Source organism: Carlito syrichta, unplaced genomic scaffold (genome assembly GCF_000164805.1).
Source record: "Carlito syrichta isolate Samal-C Ts95f unplaced genomic scaffold, Tarsius_syrichta-2.0.1 Scaffold301816, whole genome shotgun sequence".
In the NCBI taxonomy this organism is placed as follows: Eukaryota; Metazoa; Chordata; class Mammalia; order Primates; family Tarsiidae; genus Carlito; species Carlito syrichta.
The window spans coordinates 327,549-345,716 of record NW_007245912.1 but is presented as its reverse complement, the minus strand read 5'-3'; the positions used below and the strand labels follow the sequence as shown (position 1 = coordinate 345,716).

General features: G+C 36.2%; 1 protein-coding gene across 2 annotated transcripts in view; it reads right to left on the bottom strand.

The window, feature by feature from the left end:
• Positions 1-18,168, bottom strand: part of ATM (ATM serine/threonine kinase) — a 112,841-nt gene that overhangs the window by 30,603 nt on the left and 64,070 nt on the right. For both annotated transcript variants that reach the window (XM_008055297.2, XM_021711019.1), the window contains 10 exons: positions 17,459-17,635; positions 15,089-15,266; positions 11,737-11,824; positions 9,146-9,301; positions 5,856-5,943; positions 4,873-4,961; positions 4,672-4,774; positions 3,976-4,124; positions 1,988-2,092; positions 597-716 (listed from right to left, as the gene is read on the bottom strand). In XM_008055297.2, the coding sequence (XP_008053488.1) occupies positions 597-716; positions 1,988-2,092; positions 3,976-4,124; positions 4,672-4,774; positions 4,873-4,961; positions 5,856-5,943; positions 9,146-9,301; positions 11,737-11,824; positions 15,089-15,266; positions 17,459-17,635 (1,253 nt within the window). The remainder of the gene's footprint in view (positions 1-596; positions 717-1,987; positions 2,093-3,975; positions 4,125-4,671; positions 4,775-4,872; positions 4,962-5,855; positions 5,944-9,145; positions 9,302-11,736; positions 11,825-15,088; positions 15,267-17,458; positions 17,636-18,168) is intronic.

The window sequence follows — 18,168 nt, the reverse complement described above, 5'->3', positions numbered from 1 at the left end:
CTCCAGCGATCCTTCCGCCTCAGCCTTCCAAGTAGCTGGAACTACAGGCGCGCGCTACCACGCCTGGCTAATTTTTGACTTGTTGTAGAGATGAGGTCTCACCAAGTTGCCCAGGCAGGTCTTGAACCCGCGGACTTAGGCAATCCACTCACCTCAGCCTCGCAAAGGCGCGGGATTACAGGCTGAGCCACCAAGCCCGGCTTGGTTCCCACTTTTAAGGGAGCTTCTAGTTTAATGTGGCAGAGTATACATAAAATGACTAATACAATGTAGTGCTAAAACAGAATGGAGTATAATGTGCTTTTGCAAAAAAATGAGTTAATTTTATCTGGATAGAACAGGGGAAAAGTTGCAAAGAGGAAAGCACAATTAAGCTGAATTTTTAAAATCTGAATCTTTACAATACATATTTTTGAAAATGTTTATTGAAATAAAAGCACAGTTCACTAGGGCTAATCAGTTTATAACCTGATAAAAGGAAAGAAACATACCTGGTCTCTCTATGTAGCTTTTATTTTTTTAAATCAGAGTTTTATCTTGTCTCAAAAAACAAAAAGGCTGCACTTTAGGACTACAAAGTCATATGAATCACATACCTTGAGAAAAGCTCCCCGATGTTTTCCAGTTCTCCAATGGCCTGCAATCTGCTAAGTGAGGGGTACAGTGAATACACAGACTCAAGGCTGCCCTTACACAGTTCTTCCACTTCTTTTACTCTAGTAGCAAAAAAGAAAAGGTACTTTGAAAACGAAGAAAAGGTTTCCAGGAAGATGGAAGTTCAAATTTGTTGTAAACAGTTCTTATCACAGGCTTAGATATAATAATATGAATAACACTAATATTCACAAGAAACAGAGAGTATAAAATAGTGGTGGAAACAAAATACAATGGACCCTTGAACAATATGGATTTGAACTATATGGTCCTCTCACTCAGATTTTCTTCTGTCTCTGTCACCGCTGAGACAGCAAGACAAACCCCTCCTCTTCTTCAGCCTACTTTACATGAAGGTGAGGAGGATGAAGATCTTTGTTATGATCCACCTCTGCTTGATGAACAGTAAATATATTTTCTCTTCCTTTTGATTTTCTTAACAACATTTTCTTTTCTCTACCTTACTTTGTTGTAAGAATACAGTATACAATAATTATACAAATATGTGCTAATCTACTATTTGTCTTATTAATAAGGCTTCTGGTCCACAGTAGGCTAGTAGCAGTTAACGCATCTGCAGTCACAAGGAATACTTGAATTTTTGACCACGTGGAGAGGAAGGGATCAGTGCCCTGAACCCCTAAGTGATTCGAGGGCCAACTGCAAACCTTGGAATCAAACAGACCTGGATATAAACCTCTGTAACTTATTGTTGTCTAACTTTGGGCATATAACTGTATTTCTCTAAGCCTAAGTCTTGTCGCATCCATAGCGATTCTGGTGATAAGAGAGCACACGTGGAAAGAGCCTAACAGTAGCTAGCATATAATAAGCACTCAGATGATAGCAGATATTTCTGTGATAAATATGGAATTTAAGTCATTAACTACTTTAAAAAACAATGTTACAGCCGTTTAGCCCATTATACTTAAGTAGTTCCTCATGCCTCAGCTCATTTGTACTTAAAACAAACTTGTAAGTATTAACTGTTCGTTACAATTTTATACATTACAAAACTAATGCTAAGAGAGGTTTAAATAGTAAATACAATTACTAAAGGAAACAAGATAAAATTCTCAGGACCCTTGTATAGGAAGAGAACAAGGAGTGGGAGTCACTAAAGTTTTCTTGAAGACTCAGGGTAAAAAACTGACCTGGGTTCCCAAAAAGAGTTTTTGCTGAGGGAGGGCAGAAAATGACAAGGAAACACTGACCACAGACAGCAAGTCTTTATCTCTTGATCAATGCAAATTCTTACATTAAAAGTTTTCAGAAAAGCCAAGACATTAAATATTTAATGTTAAAGTACAGTAACTTTGTCTTTTTACAATACCTGGCATATTTAAGACTTTCATAAAATGTGCAGAAGTCTCTGTCTCTTAGAGACTGTAGAGCATTGTACAATGATTCATGGTAACTGGTTCCTTCTATTTCTTTGCTGTGAAATAATTAAAAAGTAATTATATATTTAAAAACAGACAATCTTCAGATATACACGTACTAGTATTTCACCAAAGACCACAATTTTAAAACCAAAATTAAGCTTTCTGCACTCTAAAAATGCATTTCTAGAAATTTTGGGAAGAAATATGAAGAATTTTGTGGGTCACTTGAATTCTTCAAGCAGAAAAAAAAAAGGACATTTCACAGATATCTTGCCTGGTTCTAAACATGCTCTACTTTCATTTATGTATTCAATGAACACCTATTATGTGCCAGACACTAGGCACCAGGTTCCAAACCCAGGGGATCCATTAGTAGATAAGACAGGTCAGGTCTCCACTCCCAAGGAGTTTAGTTCTGGTATGGAGAAGACTGACAGTAAATAAGTAAAGAATCAGATAGCGACAAGGGACATGCAGATAACTAAAACAGGGTCCAAAACAGAACAGCCAGGTGGCCATTTTAGAATGGGTTGTCAAGAAAGGTCTCTCTGAAGATAGGACATTACTAAAGGAGGGCCTGAATGACAGGAGCCACCCACATGGAGCTGGGGAAAAAGGAGAAGACACAGGCTAGCCCCTGGGGAGGGGCCTGATCAAACCCCAGAGGCTGTGGAGCTGAAGTGCAGGAGGAAAGAGGAAAAACAGACACGCTGATCCACAGAGGCAAGCAGGGACCAACTCATAAGGCATAATGTTTTACAAATATTAGGCCATACCTCTAGTTTTACAACAATCTTACAGAAATCAGAAAGGCACTCCACTTACTAAAAAATTATTTTCTACAAAGGCAACTAAACATAGTTGAAGATGATTTAAATTTTTAGTATATATCTCATCAAAAGATTTTACATAAAAAATTGGTTGAGTGCGGTGGCTCACACCTGTAGTCCCAGCTACTTAGGAGGCAGAGGCTGGGGGAGTCGAGGCTGCAGTGAGCCATGACTGCATCCCTGCACTCTAGCCCGGGTGATACAGTGTGACACTGTCTCATAATAAAAAAAGGAGAAGAAGAAAAAGAAAAAGGCTTTATAAATATGAAATCCTTTACTAGATTAGATATTTGGCTCTTCATTCAGAAAACATGGGGACTTTACATACAGGCTATAAATGCTAATCTTCCTGGGTAATTGCATACAACTATTCTTTTTTTTTTTTTGAGTTGGAGTCTCACTCTGTCACCCAGACTGGAGTGCAGTGGCCGCTCCCGGTCACCGCAGCCTCGACCTGCTGGGCTCTGGCGATCCTTCCGCCTCAGCCTTCTGAGCAGCTGGAACTACAGGCGCACGCTACCACGCCCGGCTACTTTTTGATTTATTGTAGAGATGAGGTCTTGCCAAGTTGCCCGGGTGGTCCCGAACCTGCGGGGTCAGGCAATTCACTCACCTCAGCCTCCCAAAGGCGCGGGATGACACGCTGAGCCACCGAGCTCGGCTGCAACTATTCTTTTAGTAAAAGAAAATAATTCATAAATAGAAACATGCAGTCCCTTGTGGACCATCCAGCCAACAAAAGTGCTGCCTTACTACCTAAAATGTTAGTAGCAGGCATTGAAAAGAGAAATGCTTCTGCATTTCTTTGGATGCCTCAGTCCAACAGACAACAAGAGGATTCTCAATAAAATACTCCTCATATTTCTATTTTAAAAAATATTTAGGGGTGGGGGTGGAGTTGCCGTAATGAAAGAAGAGAGTGAAATTCAAGCCCAGGTGCATTAACTGCCAACTGCCATCTTACCTACGCATTTAGACATATCTATAGCTTGCAATATCTACAAAAGACAGTACACACAACTCCTGTTACATTCACAGAGCAAGATAAAAACAGTTGTTATTTACAACTTGGAAAGAGGGGGAAGAAAAGTCAAACTTATTCTTACTTGACAGAAGTGCAATGATCCCACTGCATATTTCTCCATGCTGCTTGGTAATAAAGTTCCTGTAGTTCAGGACACCACTCTTTATTTTCATAATCTAATCCTTTTAAGTAGATGGAAAGAATATGGCAGAGTCCCAAATTCTGCAAGGCCTAAACATGAGTTTTTAAAAGAAAAAGTAAGTAATCAAAAAATACCAATAGAAAACTAAAGAAAAGACAGCAAACATAAAAATTAACTTCAAAAAATTTTAGTTACATTACTTAAAATCCCAAAATATTGATTAACGTGTTTCCCAAAAAACACAAAGATAGAGCTCAAGGGGCTCTAACATTTGATGGAAGAATGGAAAAGGAATATTAGCCAGTATTAGAAACAATAGGTTGTGGAACCAATGCTAATGCAAACTATGAGAAATAGTTCATATGAGATTTTCCATGTGAAGCACTAAGTATACTACCTGGTATTGCATACAATAAAGGAATGCTTTCTACTATCAGCTAGCAGTATTATGACCAGCAAATCGAAACTATCTTTTAGGCCAGTGACAAGTCCAACTTTCCCATGTACCTCTAAATTTTTAGCCTAATGTACTAAAAATGAATCAGTCTTTATCGCTAGTTTATCTGGCTGACATACTGATATAATCTCAGCACTACACTAGTGATGGTCTTACCAAAGCAATGAAAAAAAAAGTACCTGAATTATTCCTGCTTGGCGGGTTGATGAGGAGATTGCCGTCTCAAGGTCATATGTTACAAGGGCTTTCCCCCACATTGCTTCATGTTCATATGTTCGTAGTCTATAAGAAAAGATTATAAAAATACCTTTGGGTTCTACATACATGTAACTCCTTCATAAACAGAATCACTATACCATCATCTAGAAAAATCAATTTACCTAGTAAGGGGTTGTAACATTTTCCCTCCACCACAGCCATACAGACTATCTGGCTCTCCTATGCTTCTATAGATTTCTAAGAGGAGATCCTGAAAACAACAAAAATCAGAGGGGGAAAAAAATATAATTATGAGTTTGGCAAACTTTAATGTGCATCAATACCAACACGAACTCCCAACTCTAAATGTTATGTTATACAAGTCAAATATAATGATACTGAAAAATAGTTGCCCCTTGAACAACATAAATATGAACCGTATGTGTAGGCATACTTTTATGTGGGTTTTTTTTCAATAAATATATTAGAAAAATTGTTGAAGATTTACGACAATATGAAAAACTCACAAACTGCACAGCTTGGAAACAGCAAAAAAATTAAGAAAATGTTAGGTATGTCATGAATAAATAAATGTAGGTTATAGTCTATTTCATCATTTACTACCACAAAATATACACAAACATAGTATAAAAAGTTGAAATGTATCAAAACTTATAAATGGTACATGGCGTCATTTGCAGTTGAGAAATGTAAACAAATGTAAAGATGCAGTTTTAAATAGTAACTGCAGGCAATTAACTGTAGTACATAATGTACTATGTAAATAATTTTGTAGCCACCTCTTGCTGCCATTTCCATAAGCTCAGGTGTTATAAATATCCACTTAAAGTATTTAACTGTGTAGGCCAGTGCTTGTAAGCCTAGCACTTTGGGAAGGTGAGGTGGAAGACCTGCTTGAGTTCAGGAGTCCGAGACCAGCCTGGGCAACATAACAAAGACCTTGTCTCTACCGAAAAATTAAAAAAAAAAAAATTAGTCTGTCATGGTGGCGCATGCCTACGGTCCTAGCTACTAAGGAAGGATCGCCTGAGCCTAGGAGGTCAAGGTTGCAGTAAGCCAGAATGGTCCCACTGCACTCCAGTATGGGTGACAGAGTGAGACCCCCCTACTCAAAAAAAAAAAAAAAAAAAAGCCTCTAAATTACCTGTAAACTTATTCCAGTTTCTTCTTTACTTTTTTCACTCAAACTAGAAATACTTGTACTTTGGCTTCCTTCTTCAAGTGTAAGACTTCTGTTCGTCAAAAGAGTACCTCTTTTAATGAGACATACTATTTGGAAACTTCTGGATACATATACTTTGACAAAAAAAACTAATGACGGTTACAAACGACAGAATGAACCACTTATATTTTATAAGCATAATACCATATAGACCTAGGATGGAAAAAGAAATCAATCTGTGAATGAAAATTATATTTTAATAATAATCTCCTATATATGGGAAAGCTATAAGCCAAAATACAATTTATAAAGAGACAGGCCTATTTAATGACAGTCATGGTATCTATACCAACAATAATCCAAAACACAAAGTAATTATTAACATAAGGGATAGTGCCTCTAATATTTACCTATACACTCACTCTGGTTTTTTCCTTCTTTAAACTCAAACTAGAGATAGTTGTACTTTGGCTCCTTCTTCAACTTTAAGGCTTCCTACTGATCCATTTCCTTACCAACTACATTTCTGATAAGTATACAAGTTGGTATAACCACTTTAAGAAAGTAGCTCGGTGGCTCAGCCTGTAATCCAGTGCTTTGGGAGGCTGAGGTGAATGGATTGCCTGAGCCTGCGGGTTCGAGACCTGCCTGGGCAACTTGGCGAGACCTCATCTCTACAATAAATCAAAAAATTAGCCAGGTATGGTAGCACGCGCCTGTAGTTCCAGCTACTCAGAAGGCTGAGGCGGAAGGATCGCCAGAGCCCAGCAGGTCGAGGCTGCGGTGGCCGGGAGCGTGCCACTACACTCCAGTCTGGGCGACAGAGTGAGACTCCAACTCAAAAAAAAAAAAAAATTATTTGGCACTGCCTTTTAAGTTATGTTGAACATTGCATATCCTGCAACTCAGTAATTCTGCCAAGATATATGTCACTGACAGGAGAATGGGTAAATAAATTGTGGTATCTTCTCCCAATGGTACATTATAAGGCAATGACAAATTAAAGAACCACATCAACACACGGTATAGTTAAATCTTATAAAAGTACGGAAGAAAAAAACAAGTTGCAGAAAACTACACGCATAATTTCTTATGATGCTCAAAAATAGGTCAACTAAACCACATTTATGGGTTTATACATATACGTCAAAATATCATCCAAAGGAATGATAAAACACAAAAACTCAGGATGACATTTAACTTTTGAAAGAACTACAGAAGGGTGGAACAGAGGAGAGAGCACCGGAGGACAATGCTGCTGACAACATTCTATTTTGCTTTATAAACTTGAGGTATAGATACATCACATATTTTTTTTTTCTTTATTTGCATGTTTATTTTTAAAGCTTAGTTTTGGGATGAGAAATTTTGGAAAGTGGGAAGGACAGTAAATCTAAGGTTACAATTCATCCAGGCAACAAACACCTGCAGAGTAGCCAGGACTTCTATCAGGCACTGCCTTAATTTAGCAATATTAAAACATTTGCAATCTGAAGTTGGTTGCTGCAAACTTCTGCCACTAAGCACAAATGAAATAGCCTTTTCTAAATTGTCACCTTTTTCACAATACAGCTGAAAGATGCAGACATAGCCAGTATTTGCCTCAGATACCACTCCCTTTGAAGGTGTTCTGAATTTATTTATTTTTTAAAAAAGCATGGACACTACAATTCAAATCTCATATTTTCTTAGGAACAAGTTAACAAATAAAACATCAGATATATTCTAGAATACCTAGTGTAAAGAATTTTGCTATTAAACGTCTTAAATAGGAAATTTAAGAGAGCAATTCATTTTTTAAAATCCAACTGACAAAGCTGGGAAACTGCTGATCTGTATTTTACTTTCAAATATGCTTTTCTCGATCACTTTAATTTACAAACCCTCAGCTCACATAATTGAGCTACTGAAGAAAACTAGCATCCCTAATCTCTAGACACCTCTTTACTCTATTTGCCTTTCCATTCCCATCAGACACCTGGGGGAAAAAACCAAACCAAAACAAAAGGTCAAGGCAAACAGCAAGCCCTATTTGTCAAGTACTCTTTCCTAAAGTTAATCATAATGAAATCTAGGCACATCTGCTTTAAAATAAGTAATTTTGCAAAAAACTACTAATTCTATACAATATTCACCTTCAAATTAAAGGTGCTTTTATTTATACTCATAGAACAGATAAGTTATTCACTTCTAATTAGTAAGAAATACTATCCTATAGAACTAAGATACTAATGTGCATTCAGATTATAATTACACTAGCAAGTATGCAGGACCTGAGTAAAATCGATAAAAACTCTAAGAATAGGCAGTAATCAATTTCTTACTCATTATATATTTAAAGGATAACTTGTCTTCATAATAAGTTTATAATAATCATGAACATAACAGTTACATATTGTGCACTGTATCTATATGTTAATTTATAACTGTTTTCAATAGGAAAGCAGAAACTAAATATTAAACCAGATAGTTAAGAAACTGGCTCAAATTTACTAAGTTAATTACATTTGGACTAGAATATACATTCTGGTTCCTGATTTTCCAGTGTAAACACCATGTTTTTTCCATCTCATTAACAATCTAAAGTAAGAATTAAGAGTGGCAAGAATGATAAATGTATCAATATAACGTATCTTTGCTATTTCAACTTCTTAATATAATGACTAATTTTGTGGTGGGAAAGTGAGACTACACATAAAAATAAACACTAAGCTATTGCAAATGATTTGAGGAGGGCAGTTGGGATAATAAAGTATGTATTTTTTATTCTTCTACTGTTTTGGTGGTTTTTTCTGTTTTTCACCATGATCTAGGATTTATAATTATTAGATTCTTATGAGAGTTCTAACTCAATCAGAGGAAAACAAATTAAATTTACCAGAAATACAGGTAGTCACAGAAAGCAATCAATCACATTATTTTACAGTCAACAAATGGATCTTGCATAGTAGAGAGATTTATGGTAAACCTAATCTGACTAGAATCAGGAAATTATTCAATCATTTGAAAAACATTTATTGATCATTAAGTTCCCAATGCTAGCTGTTATGGAGAAAACAGAGAAAAGTAAGCATTAATAAACATTCCTATTTGTTTCAGAACAGAATTACTTCTTTTTAAAAATTTATTATCATTTCACTTTAAAACAAAAAAATTCTATCCAAAATGTCTTTTAAGTGGGGAACAGAGAGCAAAATAAATCTTTACTATACATCCTTCTTGAAACAGCGTCAACATCAATTTTAAAAAGCACAAATTCTAAATTCCATTACCTTTGCTCTTGATCGTCCATGCTTTTCTTATCTGTGTAGATTTCTGCATAGAGTAATGCTGTAAAGTGAGCAGCACAAGACTGAGCTACCTTGGCCACCTCCAGATAATTCAAATCCAGCCAGAAAGCGTCATCAAAAACTGTTCCTGAAGAAGGTCTAAAAAAAATTAAACACGTAATTCTATTTTTTTAAACTTCAGTGTCAAAAAAAAAGCATATTGATATAGACTTCAATGGTAGTAACTACTAGTTAAGCAGAAAATTACATTCAAATAACCAAAACTACATTTCTCCAACATACAGCTAAACACATTATAAGATAACATGACTGAAGAGTCCTAGTTCTAAATTTTTGGGAGGTTTTTTTTTTTCTTTTAAACCCATCAGAAAATCTTATAAAGGCTATATAGATCATCAACCCATGCATATTTGGGGTTCATATCTCTCCACCAAGAAATCCACATACCACAGGCTAAGAACAGGACACACAGAATAGCTAACAGGATATACATCCTCTAAAAAAAGTCAATTTAATAAAAATATTCTATTTCTTCTAAGATACAATTACATGTCTTTCCTATTGTGGTTCATTTTCTTCTTAATTTATTGCATAAGTTTTTGGTTTTTTATTTTTATTTATTTATTTTTATTTTTTTGAGTTGGAGTCTCACTCTGTCACCCAGGTTGGAGTGCAGAGGCACACTGCTCATGGCCACCTCAGCCTCGACCTGCTGGGCTCAGACAATCCTTCCGCCTCAGCCTTCCAAGTAGCTGGAACTACAGGCGCACACCACCATGCCTGACTAATTTTTTGATTTATTATAGGGCCAAGGTCTCGCCATGTTGCTCAGGCTGGTCTCGAACCCACAGGCTCAGGCAATCCTCTCGCCTCAGGCTCCAAAAGTGCTGGGATGACAGGCTTGAGCCACTGTGCCTGGCTACATAAGTTTTGAAGAAGAGAATATATTTATCAACAACTTACAAGAATCAAGAAAATAAGATATTGTCTTTTTCACAATTAACATTATAGAGATATGACAGTGGTTAAGAGCACTGGCTTTGAAGTAGGATACAACTAGGTTCAAATCCAGCTGTATTACTTACTACCTGCTGTGTGGTCTTAACTTCTGAAGTCTCAGTTTCCCCACTTACAAATCCTATAACAACATGTACCTCAGAGAGTAGTTGCAAAAATAATGCCTGTGAAGCTGATGAATAAAGTATCTACTATACAACAATTTCTGAAGAACTTAAAGTTCAGAGAAGTGAAATAATTTGTCTATGGAAAAGAAGCTTACAGTTATTGAATGTCAGGCACATTACATACCTCACCTATTTTAATGACCATAAACTGGCCCCACCCCCACATTAAGGTAGGCATTATTCTAATTTTTAAAGATGATAAAATTGAGGTTCAAAGACGTCAAGAGCTTACGTGTCTAAGTACAGGCCAGAACTTGAACTCATGTCCTTACCCTTTCTTTATGTCCCATTTATATTTTCTCAAGGAATCACCTTTAAGGTCTTATTCAGAAATAAAACTGGATATTAAAAATGTTTATCTTTCCAAGTCTTGCCAATGTCAACACCATTCTACCCCAATAATACATCTGAAATGAATGACTCAAAGGTAAAACTAGGTCCCAACACCAAGAAAACAGATGTTCCCAGCTACGTTAAAGCTTCTTAACTATAGAAATCAGGAGAGAATTTGGTAGAAAACAGTAGGGTCAATCAGCAACTTTCTAACCAGAAGCACAAACACCGAAACGCATAAAACTTATTTTTCCACTAAGGGAGAGGAATGGTATGAGAAGGATACAGAGAAATCAATTTTTTAAGATATAAATGCATTTAGGCTAAAATATTTTCCATTTTTCTCTCCCATTCTTTACCAGACACAGCTACTACCACCATATACACTCATGAGATAGTAATTCCTACCTATTCAAATGACAGACCTACTGCACTATTTCTTCAGAGTTCTGATCAACTCTTAACAGATCAATGAGATTACCCATTCTAGCAATTCCTATATACAGTTAAAAATGTCAAGAAAAATAACAGGAGCAAGGATACTATATGGTAAAACAATTTACCAGAATCAAGAAAATAAACATTGACATAGCACAGTACTGCCATAGATTTTGAGACTATGGCACACAGTAAACAAACATATCTTACAATAAAGATACATAAAGGAGTTATTTACACAACTCTATCATTTACTTGTAAGAACTAAAACCAAAGAGAAAAGTTAAAAGAAGGGTAACACAACTAAAAGTGACTTGGAAAAATCACGTGTTCCTTTCTTAGTCACTAATGTAGATGCAATACACTAAGGCTCAAAGGCTGCCTGACTTAGCAAAGGCAACATGTTAACTGGTACAGCTGGAACTAGAACTGAGAGTTTCCCACACGGATTTAACCAGTGCTGCCCTAAAGACGGATTATTGCAAGGAGATATAAATATCACACAAGTTAAATATAGTACTCTGCAGCATCTTAACCTAAAATCATGTTAAAATTTAGCTAGCAGCTGACAAGTTACACTTCTAGATCCCCACACTCAAGAAGCAAAACTTACATTACCTCTTTTGTCTTCTCATGTAGTCCACGACAGCAAGCATTGTCCTTTGTGATCTTTTATCCAAACAGCTTCGGAAAAAGTGTTCTGACTCTGACAAACAAACAAAGATACCTCAGTCCCAGGCATTCTTGCTTAAGCACTTTCTTTTTGTGGTTACCCATCTGTCTCCCTCTATACTATGAGGTGCTGGTGGGCAGTACCTAGGACAAAATTAGTTCTTAAAAAACTTAATGAATAAATGAAATTTAATGGCATTCCTGTTTTATTTTTTCCAGATTTTAAGGTTTTTTTTTCTTTTAAAAGAAACTATCATGCTTAGTAGTTTTGTTTCTGAGGGGGACTAACTGATTCATTAAATAGTTATCCAGGATCTTTCATGTGCTAGGCCTCAGTAAACAACCATGAACAAGACAATTTCTGACCACAAAGAACTCCTGACTAGCCTGGGAGACCCATAACACCGTAGAAGTGTTACAGTAGGGAAAGTTAAGAGTGTTGTGAGGGTTTATAGGGGGGAACCTCACCCGGACAAGAAAAGTTTCAAAGAAAATGAGAGTAATGGTTTCATGAGAACAATAGGCAAGGAAAGTACTCCAGGCAAAAGTAACAATATCTGAGATAACTGGAAACAAGATAGAATTTTTTTTTTTAGAGACAGGGTCTTGCTCTGTCACGCAGGCTGGAGTAGAGTGGTGTGGTTATAGCTCACTACAACCTCAAACTCCTGAGCTCAAGGGATCCTCCCATCTTAGCTGGGAGTAGCTGGGACTACAGGATTGTATCATCACATAAACCTAATTTTTAAAAATTTTTGTAGAGATGGGCAGTGTGTGATTCTCACTATGTTGCCCTGGCTGGCCTAAAGCAATCTTCTCACCTTGGCTCCCAAAGGGCTAAGATTACAAGCAGGAGCCACTGTGCCCAGCTACCTTGTATAATTTAATTAAAGAATTTAAGCTATGCTGAACCATAGAGCCAGAAAGCAGCAAGGATGCTAAGGACAAAGAGAAACAGATGGGCTAAGTTATTTATAACAGAATTGGCAGGATTTGGTAATCAGATGAGATATGTGAAAGAAATTTCCACCTTGGGCAACTGAGTGCCATTAATTGAAGAGGTACACATGAAAAGAAGTAGGCTGGAGAGAAGGATGAAGATGATAAGTTTACCACTGGACAGTTGAGTCTGAGATGCACATAGGACATTCAAGAGAAGGCAGTAAGACTTACAGACATCAGAAAAGATATACCATTTGAGTTCTATAGAAATCTCTATCTACTTCTTTCAATAGTAGAATCTCACATGTTGGGTTTAAATTTTCACCTAAAGTAATAAAAATACTGGCACTCTATGCAGCAATAAAACTAAATGATTTTACCTTTGAGTGACTGTAGCATAAATATATATAAATAATAAACATGAAAAGTACTGGTTATGTTCATGATAACGAATTATCAGTTTATCATAAGCAATGAGTACATAAATTGACTATGCAATCAGATTGTTTTTAATAGTACTGTAGTTTACATAATATTTAAATTTTAAATGGTTATTGGTAACTGTGAATCACTTACACAGTATTTCTGAAATTAAAGATAAGCAATGTATTTTAGGTAGTTTACAAAGTCTCTATGAGAAATTTTGTCATATTGAAATTGTCATTTCAATGGCCTAAATACAATTTATACCAACTGGGTGCAGTGGCTTACACCTGTTTTCCCAACATTTTGGGATGCTGAGGTGAGAGGATCACTTGAGTTCAGCATTTGAGACCAGCCTGGGCAACATAGTGTGATCTCATTTCTATTAAAAAAACAATAAAAATAAAATTTATATAAACATACTCTGAATCATTTACATGTCTAACTTGTAATTTAGTAAGACTACAGGATGGCGGTCATGTCTATGTTTATAATTATGTTTTTCCAAACAGTACAAATTTTCTAAAATTTGTAATTTCTGTTAGCCAATAGAAAATAACATACATAAAAAAGCATAGCCAAGTGAAGTCTACATTACATTAGAGTCAATGTCAAATGAAGATTGTAGCAGTAAAAGTAGAATAAACAACAGAAAGAATTGAGAAATCAACCTTTGCTGAAGTAGTTGGAACCGCAGTCAGATTGGGAGGAACAATTTAGATGCAGGAAAATATCATATTCAATCAATATTTTTACTAGAATTGATTGGTCTTGAAGTACAATAAGTGAATTTGTATCCAGTTTTTCGTTTGCATATACAATATATTAATAATAATGAAAACAATTAACAGTAAAGATGTGTGAATTTTCTATCTTTTTAAAATATTTACATTTGAAAAACTGACCTATCATAATGAGCCCTCAATTCTGCATATATGTACTATGTATACCCAACCCCTGGTAGAATTTCTTCTATTATGCTCTTTAGCATGGGAAATACTAATTATAAATATCACAGAAGGAAAGTAGGCTATAAGAATAAAAAAAGTACAACTTAATTTTTTTTTTGAGTTGGAGTCTCACTCTGTCGCCCAGACTGGAGTACAGTGGCCGCTCCCGGCCACTGCAGCCTCAACCTGCTGGGCTCCGGTGATCCTTCTGCCTCAGTCTTCCAGATAGCCAGAATTACAGGTGTACACTACCATGCCCAGCTAATTTTTTGATTTATTGTAGAGATGAGTTCTCACCAAGTTGCCCAGGCGGGTCTCGAACCCACAGACTCAGGCAATCCACTCACCTCGGCCTCCCAAAGCGCGGGATTTACAGGCTGAGCCACCGAGCCCAGCCCAACTCAATTTTTTTTGTTTCAAAAAACTGAAAGGATATATACCTAATGCTAACTATGTATCTTAGAACACAGGATTATGGGTCATTTTATAAATTTGTGCAATTTTTCTACATTTTCCACAACAAATGTGCATGGTTTTATAATACAATGGTTCTTTTTAAAATTCAATTGGCCAGACCACTGAAAATATGGAAATTCTATCATAGCTTTATCAGAATACCTAAAATACTTCACTGTGTTATTTATCTATGTGATTTTCTTCACTGCTAGAATGTGGGTATTCACATCCATATTGCCAGTGCAAGCATAGTGCCTGACACATACTGAATGCTCAATTAGTTGACCCATTATTAATAGCCAAAATGTACTGAAAGAATGTTATCCATCAGATACTATCTCAGGTGCTTTTTATACATTATTTCATTGAAAACTTGCTATAACTCTTATTCCATTCTACAGATGAGGAAAAAAGAATTTTAGAGGTTATAGAATTAAACCTGTAAGGTCCCTTTGACAGGATTCGAACTTAAATCTCTCTCAAACTGAGAAGTTAACAGTGTAAATGTTAGAAATTTAACAGAATACCTGAATCCAAATTGGCAGGGGTTGAAGATCGGCTTGTTTGTGAGCTGTGTCTAAAACACCTGGTGAAAAATCCTTTGAAATGCGCCGAAAGCAAATTTCTCCATGATTCATTTGTATCTTGGAGTAAAATATCATGAATCAAGTATGGAAGCACAGTCTGACAAAAGTCAGTTTTCGCCTAGAATACACAAACAAATCAACTCAGTAGGTAGGGTAAAAAGAAAACATTTTACTTAAAATTACCATTCCCTAACACTGACATATTAAAGTTTTAAAAGATAATAGCTGAATCTGTCATGAACTCAATGCACTGCTAAAAAATAGACAAAAAACATGTGTCGTGTTAAAAAAAATCACACTAGGCTAGTATATCAATATCAAATATATATGTTAGTTATATTGCAATTGTTCATTTCTAATCTAGGCCATTAGAATGAAACAGAATATTGCTTAAAAATGAAATTATATGTCACTAATTTTAAGAGTTGAAAAGTGTTAACAACAGAAGCAGTTTTCTGATTTGATATAAGGAGGAAAAGGTATCAAAAGTTTAGGGGGAAAAGCGGAAAATCTGATTTTTGTACATTTCCCATACTTAGCAAAGAGCTATGGCAGTTATATTAAAAATATTTCTTTTCAATGAACTCCAATTTCTAAGTATAATTGAGTAATTATTATTATTTGTGGTATACTCCAAAATACAGAAAAGTGTTTGTTTTTTTTTTGAGTCTTGCTGCCGCCCAGGCTGGAGTGCAGTGGCACAATCATGACTCATTACAGGCTCAAATTCCTGGGCTCAAGTAACCCTTCCACTTTAGCCTCCCAAGTAGCTAGGACTACAGACATGCACAACCATGCCAGGTTAACTTTTCTATTTTTTGTAGAGATGGGGGTCTCGCTGTGTTGCTCAGACTGGTCTTGAACTCCTGGTCTCAAGTGATCTGTCCATCTTGGAGAAAGGTGCTTTAATATATGTTGTACATTAAAATAGTACTGAACTTTATTTTTGCCATTCACCATACCCCATGTTCATCATACAAATGAATCATTGCACTCCATATCCCATATTCATATTCCACATGTATAAGACAGATTATAGATGACCAATTGCCTATTTTTTCCTTTTTAAACTAAAGAGAGGACATAAATCCAGTTCTAGAATTGGAGACGTATGGTATTAAGAATTAGAATGTGTATACATGTATATTTGGAACATTTTGTCTTCTGGTCCAAAGTCAAAACTTTATTAAAATCTCAGGTGTGTTCACTAATGAGAAATACATTTATATGTGTGTCCAGAAGACCACTCTAATAAACTGGTATGAGTACAGTTTAGTATTGCAGAAAATGTGATGATTTATTTATTGTCACCAATTCTGTAGAAAATAGGAACTGCTTTTTAAATTGCTTTCAGTGTGAGTCTTTATAAAAATACTTCCTGGCCGGGTTTGGTGGCTCAGCTTGTAATCCCAGTGCTTTGGGAGGCCGAGGTGAGTGGACTGCTTGAGCCCACGGGTTCAAGAACTGCCTGGGCAACTTGGCGAGACCTCATCTCTACAATAAATTTTAAAAAATTAGCTGGGCATGGTAGCACGCGCCTGTAGTTCCAGCTACATGGAAGGCTGAGGCGGAAGGATTGTCGGAGCCCAGCAGGTCAAGGCGGTGGTAGCCAGGAGCGGCCACTGCACTCCAGTCTGGGCGACAGAGTGAGACTCCAACTCAAAAAAAATATATATATATACTTCCCTATCAGTTATTTGTAACTGACAGATGTTTGACCTAATCAGATACTGTGTATTCACATTTCTGTTGAATCCTGGTTGATAGTGCTATAAATCAGGTTAACTTTACAAAGTCTTAGACATCCTTAGAGGAGCTGTTTTGGATTACACATTTGATAAAGAGTATATGCTTTTTGATTTAGTATACACCTTTAAGTCTATTGAAATAAATTGTACCACACTTTCAGAAATAAAAAAAGCAATGTCGACAGCTATCCCACCCCTTTTTCTCACTCAAAAAAAAAAAAAAAAAATTCAGGGAAAACAAATGACTGCCCTTAATCAATCAGGAAAAGTACACAAAGTTAGAGCAGACTCGGTTAATGTACATATTTTGTAATCATCAGTATTTTAACTATCATTAGTAACAAATTATTCAAGGCACCCCTTAGAACTCATCTAGTGTGTTGCTACTCCAAAGCTGAAATCTCCTGCATAAAGTTATGACTAAACAAAGATGTCGACTTTAATAGATTTACAACAGCTGTATGTGGGAGACACTGCATCATGATGATGTGCAGTATCATAGCACTCCTTTAGATGAAGAGGTCATAAGCCAGGATTAAATCAGACTAATTACTCTTCTTACTTCACACATTGGCTTTAACAACTGAAGAATTTCACTTTTTATGCTTCCACTATCCAAAAAAGCACAAGTCAGTGTCTTTATCCAAACATCATGATTTTCACTTTGAGGAATCCACAGATTTATATCATCCAGGCTTTCTAATGGCCTTTCTTTCTCAAACCTAGGTGTTTCTAAAAACTAGAGAGAAAGAGATTAGAAAATATAAATAAGAGAATTAGAAAATCATTTTACCTTTTCTATAAAACAATGAATACGCACAAACAAATATGTTTCAAAATAAAATTAGCCACAATAGCACAAGGGAGGAACCAGCAGTCACACGACCCCGCCAGGGGAGAGAGGGAGGGGGGCATGTAACAACACAAAGGGTACCTGATCCTAAACCAGGGGCAGTGAGGACCAGTTAGAGGCCCAAACTTTGCCTGCGCATACACTATGTATGTACCTAATCCTGACTTGTATCACACACCTTTATAATAAAATAAAGTAAAAAGAAAGAAAAAACAACTAAGTACAGTTAAGACTAAATTTGGAGGTAATGTTTACTTTATCATTATTTTTTCCACTTAAAAAAAAAACTTTCTTTTTTTTAGTGGGAATCTCACTCTGTTGCCCAGGATGGAGTGCAATGGCACAATCATGGTCACTGAAGCCTCGACCTGCAGGGCTCAAGCGATCCTTTCACCTCAGCCTTCCAAGTTGTTGGGACT